General features: G+C 22.8%; 1 protein-coding gene across 6 annotated transcripts in view; it reads left to right on the forward strand.

Annotated features, from left to right (window-relative positions):
- Window positions 1-15,992, forward strand: part of LOC122498634 (transcription factor AP-2-epsilon) — a 376,673-nt gene that overhangs the window by 290,803 nt on the left and 69,878 nt on the right. For all 6 annotated transcript variants that reach the window (XM_043606457.1, XM_043606459.1, XM_043606458.1 and 3 more), the window contains one exon: window positions 13,426-13,803. In XM_043606457.1, coding sequence (XP_043462392.1) covers window positions 13,426-13,803 — 378 coding nt within the window. The remainder of the gene's footprint in view (window positions 1-13,425; window positions 13,804-15,992) is intronic.

The following is a 15,992-nucleotide window of genomic DNA, read 5'->3' on the forward strand; positions in this document are numbered from 1 at the left end:
TACTTATCCGAGAAACCGTTACTTTTGGCTATTGACTTGCTGTCTACATGCCACTACTAATTTGGAGCAAATCAGACCCTTTATTTTGTTAATCTCAATTTTAGATCGTTTTCTTCTCTATCGGATTCAGCATATATTTTCTTAAACTTTGTTTTCAAATTTTCTATTCTTCTGTGGGATTTTATTACAAAAAAAGGAAGGTTGTGTCAAATCTTTACTCCAAAACAAATCGTTGGCGCAACCAAACACTTCAAGTAGAATCAAATTTTATAAATAAATTTAGAGTTGGTCACTAAACTTTCATTTTTAAATAAAACTGAAAAGCAACTTTACTTTTTTAAATTCCACCACGGATCCAAATTTCTGTGATAAGTTAAACAAAACTTTGTCAAAATGGAAATTGAATTTTCATGACCAATGCTCTGAAACGTTTTGGTTTAAATAACCAAAATTTACTTACTTCTTAAAATTAAAATTTTACTAAAAAATGCGTCAAATTTTTAAAAAATGTTAAAGACTCCGAATGTCTAATTCTCTTTTTGCTTTGTAAGCCAGTAAATTTAAAAAATATTTATATTGTCAAAAAATTTTGTTCATTTGGTGTCCCTAAAGTTCAGAATGTTCAATTGAACGAATTTATTTCATTCTTAAATTAAAATTTTATTATGATAATATAATAGTTGTAATAATACAATTGAAAAATAATTTATAAATAGTTTTAAAATGTTTAATTTAAGGTTTTTGTTTATATTTCAGTAAGTACTTTATAAAAATATTTTGTCCATTCATTAAAATTTTTTATTTTTACTTACATTTATTTGTTTATAAGCAAATTATGAGAAAATAAGAATGTTGGTTAAAATGAATTTTCGAAATTTTAAAAAATCGTGGAATAGAATATTCATTAAATTTTTTTTTTTTAAATTATATTGGAATTCTAATAGGTAAATACTTAAAATATTCATTTTCAATACTGATTTCTAAAAAGTTTTAGATTATTGAATTTACTAGATATTAAAAAGGGAACGTGTGTAAATTTCCCTTTTGTTGCTTAAGATAATTTTTTTTATTATATTTCATTAATTCCTTAAATTTTATGTTTTTATTTATATTGATTTATTAAAAAGAATTTCTCTCTAAAAATTAATAAAAATAGAAGGTGTAAGGTATAAGGTGTAATATAAAAGAAATTATAAAAATGGCTGCAAACGTAAAGTCGAAATTTTTGTGTTCATTTCATAAACACTTTTCTTTCTCATAAATATTTTCATTTTATGAACATTATAAATTGTATTTTTCTTATTCCTTATTTATAATTCAATACCAAAAAGACCACAAAAAGAAACTATTTTCAATATTTCCATTTTTTCGAATGTCAATAACTTTTTAATTTTTTTAATTCTAAGCCGTAAAAGTTTAAAAATATGTCATTCGATGCTTTTCTAAAGCGTTTTTTCAATGGACATAAAATATTTATAATTAATTGTCAATTTAATATCAAAAAACAACTAACTTTTTTCAAAATTTCAATTTTTTCACTGTGGGCTTGTTAATAATGCAAAAAGAAAATGTTAATAACTTTTGTTAATTTGACCGAAAAATGTTCAATAAGGAATCACAAGATGTGTCTTTCAAAAAGCGCTAGAAAATTGAAGAAAAACATATATATAGATCTCTAAACATTTTTTTAAAAATATTTCCGAAAATCTTTCTTTGAAAAATTTTAAAACGTGAAAAGAACATGTGAAGTTGAAAATTTTTAATTATAAAAATAATTTTCAAAAATTTATATTCATATATTGACTAAAATACAAAACAAACTAAAAACTTCGGTATTGAATTTCAAAAAATGACCTGATTTAAATTATATTTAATATTATAATTATTACATAAAACATGTTTTGCAAGACTTATTAAGGAATTATTCTTGAATTAAATTTAAATGCGATTATCTTTGGGTTGATAACTAAAAAAACTGACATTATGTATTTAAAGAAGACAAATTTTGTAAACAAACCATGTACAGGGATAAGAAAAATGTTCACGCGTATTACCAATCAGGTTTTTGACAACAATAATGTATTCAACATCTCGTTAGTACATACTACCTTTTAGGGTAGGAGAAAGGAGGATTTATTTTGCCCAAAAAAATCAAAGTTGGATGACAAAAAATATTAAATGTTTACCTATTAATTATATTAATTTTTGAAATATAATTTTTAAAAAACTAAAAAAAATGAGCCGTTTTTCTAAATTTAAACATATTCTGTAAAATGAACAAAAAGTTATATATTAATTGAACAGCGCTAATTGTTGTTCTGATTTTTATCAATAATTTACCTACAAAATTACATAATTTATTTACACAATTTTTAATATTTTAATATAAAAAATACTCTGAAATAATTTCAATACAATTTCAAAAGCATTCTATTAGTTTTTAAGATATTTAGAAAATTCATTATGAGAAAAATCATGCAAAATCTGCAAAAAGTATCTTTCAAAGTAAAAAAAGTAAACAAATATTTATAAAATCAACATAATTCTTGCGAAGAATTTTATAAAAATTTTTTCATGAGAAATTTTTATTATTCATGAAAATAGTTGAATTCTTACGAAGATTTTTATTTTTTACAAAAAATTTTTTAAATATAATTGAATTCTGTTTTGAAATTTTATAAAAATAGTAGATATTGAAAATCATTAAATTGCGAACAGTTTTAAAAAATAATTAAATTTTACAAAGAATTCTATTAAAATTTTTGAGAATAATTGAATGTCCGTGTGGCATTTTTATTAAATTTTTTTTGAAAATAATTGAATTCTTGCGAACGATTTTATTTTAGAATTTTTAAAAATAATTGAATTTCCAAGAAAAAATGTATTACTTTTAAAAATAATTGAATTTTGCAAAGAATTTTATTAAAATGCCTCAAAATAATTGAATTTTCGGGAATAATTTTGTTATTAATCGACATAATTGAATTCTTTCGAAGAACTATTTATGTAAATAATTGAATTGTTAGGAAGAATTTTATTCAAATCTAAAAGAATAATTCAATTATTTCAAAAAAATTTAATTAAAATTGTATCTAAAATAATTGATTTCTTTCGAACAATTTTATTAAAATATTTGAAAATAATTGAATTCCTGTGAAAAATTGTAATATTTTGTAATTAAGTAACTTCTTTTCCAAAGACTTTTAAAAAAATATTTCTTTAAATAATTGATTTTTTCGAGGAATTGAAATTAAATTTTTAAGAATATTTACATTTTTTAGCAATTCTTGTACAATCGTATCAAAAATAATTTAAATCCTGCGATGAATTTTATTATTTATGAAAATTATTAAATAGTTGCAAAGAATTTTATTAAAATTTTCAAAAAGAATTGAATTTCTGTGAAAAATTTTGTTATTTTTGAAAATAATTGAATTATTTATAAGAATTTTATAAAGATTGTTTTAAATAATTAATTTTTTCGAAATATAATAAATGTTATGAAAATTTTATTTTTAAATAATTGATTTTTTCGATTTTTTTTTGAAAATGCTATTCTAAATTAATTGAACTCCTGTAAAAATTTTATTATTTATGAAAATAATTAAATTTTGGATAAATTTTATACATTTTTTTTAAATTGAATTCTTTTGCGAAATTTTGTGAAAATGCTAAATATCGAAAATAATTGAATTTTGAATATTTTTTGAAAATAATTGAATCGTTTTAAAGAATTTGATTATAATTTTTGAGAATAGTTTTTTGATTCCTAGTATTAGCGAATTTAAAGTAGTGGAAATTCTAAAAAAAACAGAATACATTTGATACCTATTTCTAACAATATTGTATAAAATTTATTTTTATAACTTTTATACGATAACGCTGACCGTAGTCTGTAGGGTTCTGAATCAGGAAATGTCTTATATTTATTCTGGTATAGAAACATTTATTCTCATAGTGCAAAGGGTATTGTATAGATAAAAGCACCAGCTATATGCAGTCCGAGAACTTGGTATATGAAGATGTTCCAGATGCTATCAGATTTCAGACGCGTTTATAAAAGGTACACCTACATGTCTTGAAACTAAGACGTTCCACCCAATATTCGGATTATTATCTATGATAAATCTTTTTCTAACAAAGTTTTACGATGTTTCGATTCAGAGATTGCAGTAGCCGAACTGATCGTTAAACTATATCCTTTAACAGTTTTTCTCAAAAATTACTTTTTAAATATTCCAAATGTAGTTCCCATTTTTTTCAAAGAATTTCTTATTCTACAGCGTGTGTTAGATTCAAGAGGGTTGAACAAATTTTCTTTCTGTGAAAATTAAAATAAATTTCATTTTTTCATTTTAACTTCAAATCGGACTTCCTAAAAATTACTCTTTGATTAGTTAGTGATTTCACGAACATTTTTAGTCGGAATTTCTTCTTTTGGATTTGATTCCAGTATAGAAATTCCGACGGTATTTAAATTTATATCTGAATCCCGTTGGAAATTATATCCGAAATCCAAAATAATCTCGCGATTGTCAATTTGACCCCAAAACGAATTGTCCGATAATCTTGCAAAAATTATCAAAATTTCTTGAAATATAAAACAAATAAATTAGTACAAACTACAAAGTGCTAAAAATACTGAAAGAATTAATAATGTTGAAGAAAATTAATAAAAAATCTTCGTTTTTAAAAAAAATGAGTTTAAAAAAAATTCTGGGGTCGAACTGACCCCGTGTATTCTCGAAAGCTTAGAAAAATAATTTTATAAGCTACAACAGATTTTACACCATTTGTGGCGTCACTGTCTATACGTGCATTAACATTGGTGAAGGAATTTTTTCACCTGTTGAATTTTAAAAAATTTTTTAAGTTTTAAATCACTTTTCTATAATGTTTTATGACACTTTCATATATTTCTTTGATGTACCTGAATTGGTAGTCAATATTTGAGTGAAGAGTATATTATTAGGGGTTAAAGAATTTTTTCTTTTCTTTTCTATTCCCACTTTAGATATTTTGTGTAGTAATAAAATAATTTTACGATCAAAAGGGTATCATTTTACGCTTAATAAAACGCTCCTCGTTGTACCACATGGGGAAAAGCGGTAAATTTATTGTCCTACGTCTATGGAAAAAACAACTATAGAAGATGTTTGTTCACTTTATCAGATATGTGTAAATGCGGATTTAACACTTTATTATCCGAATTATTCTCGAGTAAACGATATTCAAATTTATGAGGTCATTAATATTTTTTTTGTTAAATATCCAAAGAATATCACTTTCGTAAAATTTACTTTATTTTCCAAAGTAGATAACCCACAATTTTTAAAAAATTTTTAGTTAAGTATTCAAAATATAGCAAACCATGAACAACGACAAAAATATTTTAAAATATTTTTGAAAAACCTGAAAAATTTTATATTTTTTAAAACATTAAAATCTATGACAAAAATATTTGAAACCCACAAAATTTTTATATTTTGATTGTGGACAAAATCTGGTGAACCAGTATAAAGTATAAACTCTGAAAGAAAAATAATTGCAAAACCATTATTGAAGAGAATCTTTATTAGTCTTTTAATAAATTGTAAATAAATGGAAATAGTGCTTCACTTGACCTCGGCCTACCTTACAATGAATAAATTATATTAAAATATATTTAAATAGTTAACAAATGTTTGTTTATAATTGTAGATAATTTTATTATTACTATATGAAATAATTGCTAGCAGTGATTCATATCTTTACAATATTAAATAAAATATTTTCATTTCAAAACTATTTTATATTTAAATGGAATCTAACGTACCACGTTGTATGTACTATACAAGGAAATAATTAAAATGAAGAATTTATTTTTCGTACAGGGAGAGAAATTTTTTAAATTGGCTGTGGTTTGACGATCCTTTGGAATATTAATGTTTTATCCACTAAAAAAACAAACGTTGAGCGGTTGGACTGAATATAAATTTGTTAAATACACTTTTAGAATATTCTCTTAAAAATGTGAAAGCTATAATTGTTATTAAGACAATAATTAAAATACACATTTAGAATTTTATTATTTTTACTTATTCTCCTCAATTTTTAGAAATAGATAAAATCCCTAAACTTAGAATTTGATTAGTTGAGAAATATGAAATTTTTCCATAATTTTTTTATTTGGATTAGAAATTCCAGGCATTGCCACTAATCTACTAAAACTTACTATTTACTACTTTTTACGTTATGCTATACTATTCAGGTTTTTTTTTTTAGATTTCTGTTTATCTATTTCTGTTTTTTTAAATTTCCACTACTTCAAATTTCCTAATACTAAAAAATCAAAAAACTATTCTTAAAAATTATATTATTTTTAATCAAATTTATAATCAATAGTTAATAATATATATTTATAATTTTATAATCAAATTCTTTAAAACGATTCAATTATTTTTCAGAAATATTCAAAATTTAATTATTTTCAATATCTGGTATTTTCATGAAATTTCGTAAAACAATTCAATTATTTAAAAAAAAATTGATAAAATTCATCCAAAATTCAATTATTTTCATAAATAATAAAAAGTCAATTATTTAACAAATTTTTTATACAATTTTTCACAATAATTCAATTACTTTCACTAATAATAACATTTTTCATGAAAATTCAATTTTTAAAAAAAAAGTTCATAAAATTCTAATTTTAAGAATTCAATTATTTTCAAAAATAACAAAATTTTTCATGCAAATTCAATTCTTTTTAAACATATTAATAAAATTTTACTCAATAATTCAATTAGTTCCATAAATAATAAAATTCTTCTCAGGAATCCAATTATATTTTTTTTAAATTTTAATAAAATTCTTTGCAACTATTCAATGATTTTAATAAATAATAAAATTCATAGCAGGATTTCAATTATTTTGAATACAATTTTACAGGTATTGCTCGAAGAATGTAATTATTCGAAAAAATTTAATTTTAATTCCTCAAAAAAATCAATTATTTAAAAAAATTGTTTTTTTAAATTGTTTGGAAAAATCCAATTATTTACAAAAATATTAGAATTTTTCACAGGAATTCAATTATTTATAATTTTTTTAAATAATTTTCTTCGCAATCATTCAATTATTTTCGTAAATAATTTAATTATTCTCGGGAATTAAAATATTTTTGAAAATTTTAATAAAATTCTTTGCAAATATATTCAATTATTTTCAGAAATAATCAAATTCATCCTAAGATTTCCATTATTTTTAATATAATTTTACAGGAATTCTTCGAAAAATGTAATTGTTTTTAAATTTTTGATTAAAATTTGTTAAAAAAATTCAATTATTTAAAAAAATGTTTTTTTTAAATTCTTTGGAAGAATTCAGTTATTTACAAAAATATTAGAATTTTTACTGGAATTCAATTATTTTCAAATATTTCAATAAAATTGTTCGAAAGAAATCAATTACTTTAAATATAATTTTAATTAAATTTGTTTGAAATAATTCAATTATTCTTTTTTAGATTTTAATAAAATTCTCCCTAAAAATTTAATTATGTCGATAAATATCAAAATTAGTCACGAAAATTCAATTATTTTAAACATTTTAATAAAATTCTTTGCAAAATTCAATTATTTCATAAATAATAAAATTCTTCTCAGGAATTCAATTATTTTTGAAAATTTTAATAAAATTCTTAGCAACTATTCAATTATTTTCGCATAAATAATAAAATTCATCACAAGATTTAAATTATTTTTTATACAATTTTACAGGAATTTACTGAAAAAATGTAATTATTCTTAAAAATTTAATTTTAATTCCACGAAAAATTAATTATTTACAAAAATGTTTTTTTTAAATTCTATGAAAGAATTCAATTATTTATAAAAACATTAGAATTTTTGACAGGGATTCAATTATTTTTAAATATCCTAATAAAATTTTTCAAAAGAAATCAATTATTATTAATTCAATATTAATGACATTTTTGTGAAATAATTCAATTATTCTTTTAAATTTTAATAAAATTCTTCCCAAGAATTCAATTATTAAAGATAAATAACAAAATTATTCCCGAAAATTCAATTATTTTGAGGCATTTTAATAGAATTCTTTGCCAAATTCAATTATTTTCATAAATAACAAATATTCATTATAAAAATTCAATTATTTTTAAAAGTAATAAATTTTTACTTGGAATTTCAATTATTTTCAAAATTTTAGAAATTTAATTATTTAAATTTCAATTTGCATAAAATTAGTCGAAAGGAATCAATTTTTTAAAAAATTTTATAAAATTCTTCGCAAGAATTAAATGATTTTTATAAATATTCCAAATATATGGAATGGAAGTTTTGTAAAGCTTCTAAAAAGATTTTTTTGTCGTCAATTTTAATTTTTCGATTAACACTTTTTTACTACTTTTTTTTGACTTTGAAAGCTACTTATTGCTACTTTTTTAAAATTTATTATCGAGGGCAAAGTCTGGAAATTCTGATAATTAATTAATTTAAAAGTAGTTTCTAGAAGAGTCTTAAAAGTGTTTTTCTATTCGTTAATTAATAAAAAATTGTGACCATACTGGAGTTGTTATAATTTTCCTCTTTTTTTGGACATATTCGTAAAAAATTGTAGTTTAAATGTATAATTTTTTGCAGTGTAGTTTCGCGAATCCAATACATGGCACTTAGCCAGAAAAAATCTTCTGTTGCAGTTTATCATCTCCAATAAGATAGCAATCGGTTTTATCTTGAAACGATACAATCTCCCTTGTGTCTCAAAGAGTTGGGAGCTGTTATCTCTTGTGCTCTCTCGACACACCCACATTTTCTGTCCACTAGCGTGCCTGCGACAGATTCTCTCGGATTTGCATAGTTTATGCATTTTGCCATTTGCCCATTAAAGTCTAAAGCTGAACTCGAAGCCTGCATCGCTTGCATGCAGCACTGCCGGATTCTTGTAGGCGTCGGTTACGCCGCTCGAGTGAATCTTTTGAGCATTGCCTTTTTACGTCATCTCTCCTCTTTGCGGACCACAATCCACTTGCTTTATGGGCCCATTCCGATTTCTTACTTATAAGCCCCACATTAAATTGCCAATGCATTTATATGCCTACAGTGGGAGTCACGTGATCCGAGCCGTTTGGCGTCGCAGATAAAAATTGCAAAAAACCTTTGGAGCTCGATTCACGGGAAATCTTGTAAATCATACTTAAAGATTCACGGTATACACGGCGTGTATGTGCAGGTATACACGTAAGCCCTCGCTTAACTTAATGTACCTCGTGTAAAAACCTGTGAATTTACTACCGAGAACCTTATGAATAGCTCTGATATTCATGTGGACTATAAAATGCTGATACTAATTTTTACTTGCATAATAACACCCGAGAACGTTCGTTTTCTGCAAATTATTTCAAAGATGTTTGTCAATGCAACGCTCCAAGAGATCTTTCGTATCTTGCACATATTTAAATTAGGACCAACATTTATATTTATCTACGCTTTTCTTTCCACATTTTTCGCACAATTTTCCACATTTATCACCATCTTTCTATGAGCAAATCTACGAAATTTTTAACTATTTATTTTTAATTTTTTTTTATTAAAAAGTGTATTTTTTTAATGAAAACACTGATTATTTTGTGAGAAAAACTGAAAATGTTTATTTTAAAACTTAATGATTATATTTCATTAAAATAGATATTGAATGTTCTTATATATAAAACGTTTTTTTTTTTTGCATTTTGTAAAAATTATTTAAAATACATTTTCAAGGTTACCACAAGTCATGAAAATAAGAGGATTCAAGGAAAAGTCAGAGAATTTTATCAAAAGTACTGGGAAAATTTTCAATTTTTAGAATTCATAAGAGAACACATTCAATTTAATTTTGAATTATTTCTATTTATATTAATAATAATTGAACTTTACATATTTGAAATTCAATTTATTTTAAATAATTTTTAGAATAATTTTATTTAAAAATCCAAACAGTAATTTAATTTTATAAAAGTTGCGCTTTTAATTTTTATAATAATAATATACATGAATAACTAGGAAAACTGGTTATTTAATTTATTATAATTTATGTAAATTTACCAAATTTTTTATTTTCAAAAATCATCTTCAATTTTTGAATAATTTGAGAAAAAAAATTTTTAAAAAATTCAACTTTAATAAAATTCTTTAAAACAATTCATAGGATTTCAATTATTTTCAATATAATTTGAAAAAAATTTCTCAAAAGAATTCAATATTATAAGAATTTATAATTATTTTCAATGCAATTTTAATTAAATTCCTTAAAAGAATTTAATTATTTTCACAAAATTTTCCTAAAATATTCTTTAAAACAATTTAATTGTTTTCAATCAAATTTAATAAAATTCTTCGCACGAGATTCAATTATTTTCATACATAAAATAAAATTCTTCATAGGATTTTAATTATTTTCAAAATATAATTTTAATAAAATTTCTCAAAAGAATTCAATTATAAGAATTTATAATTATTTTCAATGCAATTTTAATTAAATTCCTTAAAAGAATTTAATTATTTTCACAAAATTTTCCTAAAATATTCTTTAAAACAATTTAATTGTTTTCAATCAAATTTAATAAAATTCTTCGCACGAGATTCAATTATTTTCATACATAAAATAAAATTCTTCATAGGATTTTAATTATTTTCAAAATATAATTTTAATAAAATTTCTCAAAAGAATTCAATTTTAAGAATTTATTATCATTCTCAATACAATTTTATTTGAATTCCTCAAAAGAATTTAATTATTTTCATAAAAATTTCCCTAAAATTCTAGGCAAACATTACCTACATTTTTTCAAATTTAAAAGTATAAAAAGTTACAAAAATTACAAAAAGTAATAAAAAAAATTAATATAAAATGTTATTAAAAATGCTATATTTTTTAAATAAACAAAATTTTACATATTTAAAATAGTAAAAAATAAATTAATTTATAAATTTTTTTTTGTAATTTTATCACAAAACTTATTCTCTAAATTTGAATTAGTGAATATTTGAATTAATTTGAACAAAAATGATACGAAATTTCTAGAAATTAATTTTTTAGTTTTAAAGACAACGAGACATTAAAATAAATAAAATTCAATTTTTTTTAAAGAATCTTTTGCATTATTATCAATTCGTTTTTCTAGAGTAATATTACTAATATTATTAATATAGATTGATTGAATTTCAAAAAGTTTCTAATAGTTAAAGTTTTAGAAAATTTATACTGAACAATTCGACGTGAAACGATTAAGAAAAAATTCCAATATTATGGGAATGGCTTTAAATTCTAGTATGTTAATAGTGGGACAACAATTGGTTTTCAAGAAAAAAAAAATCAACTTTCTAAAAATGACTTTTTATTTATTTTATTGAAAATTCATTGTTATCCCATTTTTTAACTTTACATAATTTACTGGAAAAAATCTCAGCTTTGCATTAAAAATGATTAAAAAAATAAAAAGAGGCAGTTTCTCTAAAAATTGAAAAATTTGGTTTATTTTTTAAAAAAAAGGGATTAAATAATTTTTTTTGGAAAACAGAATTTTTGAATTGAAAAGTACACAAAAAATTCTTTAAAATCCACTATATAAACATTAAATTCACCTAATTTTTCTAGAAGTTCTGTCAATTTGAATAAATCAATGTCCCTTAAAATCAATTTTTTTATTTTTTCAAAAATAAACTAAATTTTTCAATTTTTAGAGAAACTGACTCTTAAAAATTTGTAATATATTTTTGAGAAAGTTTCTTAAAAATTCAATTATTTCAAAAAAAATTCATTTAAAACTAAAATATTTCTAAAAATCCACTTGTTTACAAGACAATTTTATGAAATTTCGAATGATTTCAAATTTTCAAATTAAATATATATTTAAAAATGTAACTGATTTTAAAAAATGTAAATATTTTATAAAAAACTAACTTTTTTGAAATAATTAAATTTTTAAGAAACTTTCTCAAAAAATTTTTAATATTTTTTGAAAAGGCTTCTTAAAAATTCAATTTTATGCAAAAAAAGTTATTAATTATTTTTAATAATTGAATAAGAAAAGAATTTTAGTTAAAATTTCTAGAAAATAATTGAACTGAAATCTTGAAAATAATTTTTAACAGTTTTTCTTTATAGCCGGGAAAAATAATTCATGACCGGGAAATTTTTTTAATGAAAAAAGCGGCCACCCTGTGTTAATAACCCGGTAATAAGACTGGAATAGATAAGAATTAAAAATTATTTATATTTTCTAAAATTCGACACCTTAAAAAATGTAATTTGTTGTTTACTAACTGTAAGTATCGAAAATTCGAAAATAAAATAAAAAAGAATAATCATTTGCATCTCAATTAAAGCTATTTTTAAACTTTCCCGTTGCAGTCTTTTTTTAGGAATTTGGAAACTTTAAAATTCCCTGAAAATTGATAAAAAAAAAGCTATCAACTGTTGGGAAATAATAATTATAAAAAAAAATTATCAAATTTCATTGAAATCCTGAAAGGCTGAAAATGATGAAAATTTCACTTGGAAACGACATAGGTATGTTGTATATGTTAGGAATATAGGAACGAATAGAGAACCTGTTTGTCTGGAACAACTATGAAGATAATTCGAATCCCGTATAGTTGCTCGGCTGTAATCGACGTTTTGTGCGCCACTGAAAGAATGGATTTATTGACGAGAAAAAGAGGAAAACCTGGAAAATGACATTCGTAACGAGATAAGAGCTCATTAACGTGATGCTCAAATAGATGCCGTTAAAGTTATACTCGTAACCCAAAGGTATTTCGTTACGCCTATATCTTATTGCTCCAGCAACATATCCTGTTAATTAATATCATCTAATAAATATTAAAGTCGATTAACGTCGAGAAATCATACTTGTTCGACAAGTAATACGCGGTATAAATTTTCAACGAGATAATATATCATGTATTATCCTAACCGATCCTAACGCACAGGGAGGAGAAAACAGGGAGAAGTTTATTAAGAACGTCGCGTCGTGAATTTATATATCTAATCGCATTTAAAACAGTCTTTCATTTTAACAAATTAGACAACATGATTGTATTACTGTTTAATAAGTTGTGTACAGGTTTCACACTCAATAATTAATTTTAAAAAAGTATTCGAATAGTAGCAAATTGTAAAAAAGTCGTTTTCGGTCATTTTCCCGAATGTCTCAAATTCCGAAAACTTGGAAAGGTCAAAGGTCGTTTTCTGGGTTTTCAGAAACATCTTTCAAAATTATGTATAATGTTGAATTTATCACTTGATTAACATTGTTTAACTGAGAGATGAGATATTATCAATCGATCCAAGTCAGGTGATAATATCTCATCTCTCAATTAAATCTTTCAAAAATTGTCAATGTGAATTGGATTTAAAAATGAGATCTTCTTTTTTCAGGACCGTCTAACGGGCCATGGTGGAATTTCCTCGCTGGGCGGTGGAAATTCGTCGCCCTATTCCGGTGGTCATCACCATGGACATCGGGGCAATGGTAACGGAGGTGGCATGCCCCATCACGGAGGAGCCTCCTTACCAACAGCTTCAGATTTCCAGCCACCTTACTTCCCGCCCCCGTTCCCGTCCCACCATCACGCACCAGCGAGTCCCCAGCATCCGGGACTCGCACAACCCCAACACCTGGATTACCTCGTCGGTGATCCCTACACCCAAACCCTCAACACCCTTCATCAACATCACTACAACCACTTGAGTGCGGCAGTTACCGCGGGCCAAAGGAGCGGGGATCTCAGGAGGGACGCTGAAGGCATTCACGTGGTAAGAAATCATCTTGATTATGTCGCATGCCAACGTGCATTTTTTAATGTCCTCCACAGAAGCGCAGGGAACCCTTTACGAAGCATCAGATAGAATCTTTGCGCTATCTCGTGCATACTCCTAGGGGAGGCTATGGCGAAACTACTGCTTCTCTTCTACTCGATATATTAATAACTCACTTATCATAATAGTAACAGGGTTGCCACGCAACCTGAAAACCTGGAAATGTCAGGGAATTTTTATAAACCTTGAAAAAACCTGGAAAAGTCAGGGAATTTTGATTGGAATCCTGGAAAATTATTGTTTTCTAAAGTTATTGTGTTTATACTTGAAATCTAATTTTCTTTTAATTCAATTTTCTTAATTCAAATTTCTTAATTCAATTTTAAAAGAGTTTTCTTTACAATATTTCTTCGCAATAATTCAATTATTTTCATAAATAATAAAAATATTTATAGATTTACAATTATTTTCATAAATAATAAAACTCATCGCAAAATTTCAATTTTATTTTTAATACAATTTTAATGGAATTTCTCGAAAAATGTATAATTATTCTTAAAAATTTTATTCAAATTCATCAAAGAAATTCAATTATTTTCAAAAGTAGTAAAATTCTTCGCAGAAATTCAATTTATGGTCAAAAGTTTAAAAAATTTATCGTCAAAATTTCAATTATCTTTATAAATATTAAAATTTTTCTCCAAAATTCAATTATTTTAAAAAATTTTAATGAAATTCTTTTTAACACATTCAATTTTTTTTCAAAAATTCTCCTCCACTCAATGATTTTCAATATCTAATATTTTAATAAAATTTTCCAAAAGAAATGAATTATTTTAAACATGTTTTATAAATTTCTTCGCAATAAATCTATTATTTTCACAAATATTCAATATATTTTTACAGAGATTCAATTATTTTTATAAATATGTAATACAATTTTTTACAGGGATTCAATTCTTAATTTCATAGATAATAAAACTCGCATTGTAGAATTTCAATTATTTTTGATACAATTTCAATCAAATTCCTGGAAAAATGTAATTATACTTGAAATTTTATTAAAATTCGTCATAAAGAATTCAATTATTTAAAAATTTGTTAATAAAATTCTTTATAAAGAATTTATAAAGAAAATTATACATTTGAAGAAATTCTTTATAAAGAATTCTCATATATGAGAATTCAATTTTGAGAAACATTCAATTGTTCAATAAATTATTTATTTTTGTATTAAAAATAATTAGGTATTTAAAAAGAAATATTATTAAAAAATTCGTCTCAAGAATTCAATTATTTTCAAAAGTAATAAAATTCTTAGCAGAAATTCAATTATGGTCAAAAGTTAAAAAAAAAGTTATAGTCAAAATTTCAATTATTTTTATAAATATTAAAATTTTTCTCTAAAATTCAATTATTTTCAAAAATTTTTATAAAATTCTTGGCAATATTTCAATTATTTAAAAAAAATTTAATAAAATTCTTGACAAAATTTCAATTATTTTCAAAAACTTTTCTCAATTCAATGAAATTTTTTTTACAGAGATTCAATTATTTTTAATACATTTTTAATCTAATTTCTCGAAAAATGCAATTATTATTTAAAATTTTATTAAAACTTGTGGAAAGAATTAAATTTTAAGAAACATTAAATTATTCAATAAAACAATAAAATTGGTTGCAATAATTCAAATGTTGTCATAAATAAAATTTAATTCGTGACAGAAAATCAATTATTTAAAAAATTGTTTAAGTAATTTTGCAAAAGAATTCAATTAACTTGATAAACAACAAAATCGCATAAATTCTTACCATAAAATCAATCACTCTAAGGAATTTTAATAAAATTCTTTTCCAAAATTCAATTATTTTGATAAATATCAAAATTCTTCTCAAGAATTCAATTATTTTCAAAAATTTTAATTCATTTCTTGGCAAGATTTCAATTATTTAAACAAAATTTAATAAAATACTTTGCACGAGTTCAATTATTTTTATAAATTTTAATGAATATCTCGTCAAGAATTCAATTATTTTTATAAATAGCAAAATTTTTCGCCAAAAATTCAATTATTTTCAAAAATTTAGTTTAGTTTAGATTATTTACGGTATAATACATTTTAATTAAATAAAATTCTTTGCAAAATTTCAATTATTTTCAAAAGTAATAAAATTCTTAGCAGAAA

Source organism: Leptopilina heterotoma, unplaced genomic scaffold, assembly GCF_015476425.1.
Source record: "Leptopilina heterotoma isolate Lh14 unplaced genomic scaffold, ASM1547642v1 Lhet_156, whole genome shotgun sequence".
NCBI lineage: Eukaryota > Metazoa > Arthropoda > Insecta > Hymenoptera > Figitidae > Leptopilina > Leptopilina heterotoma.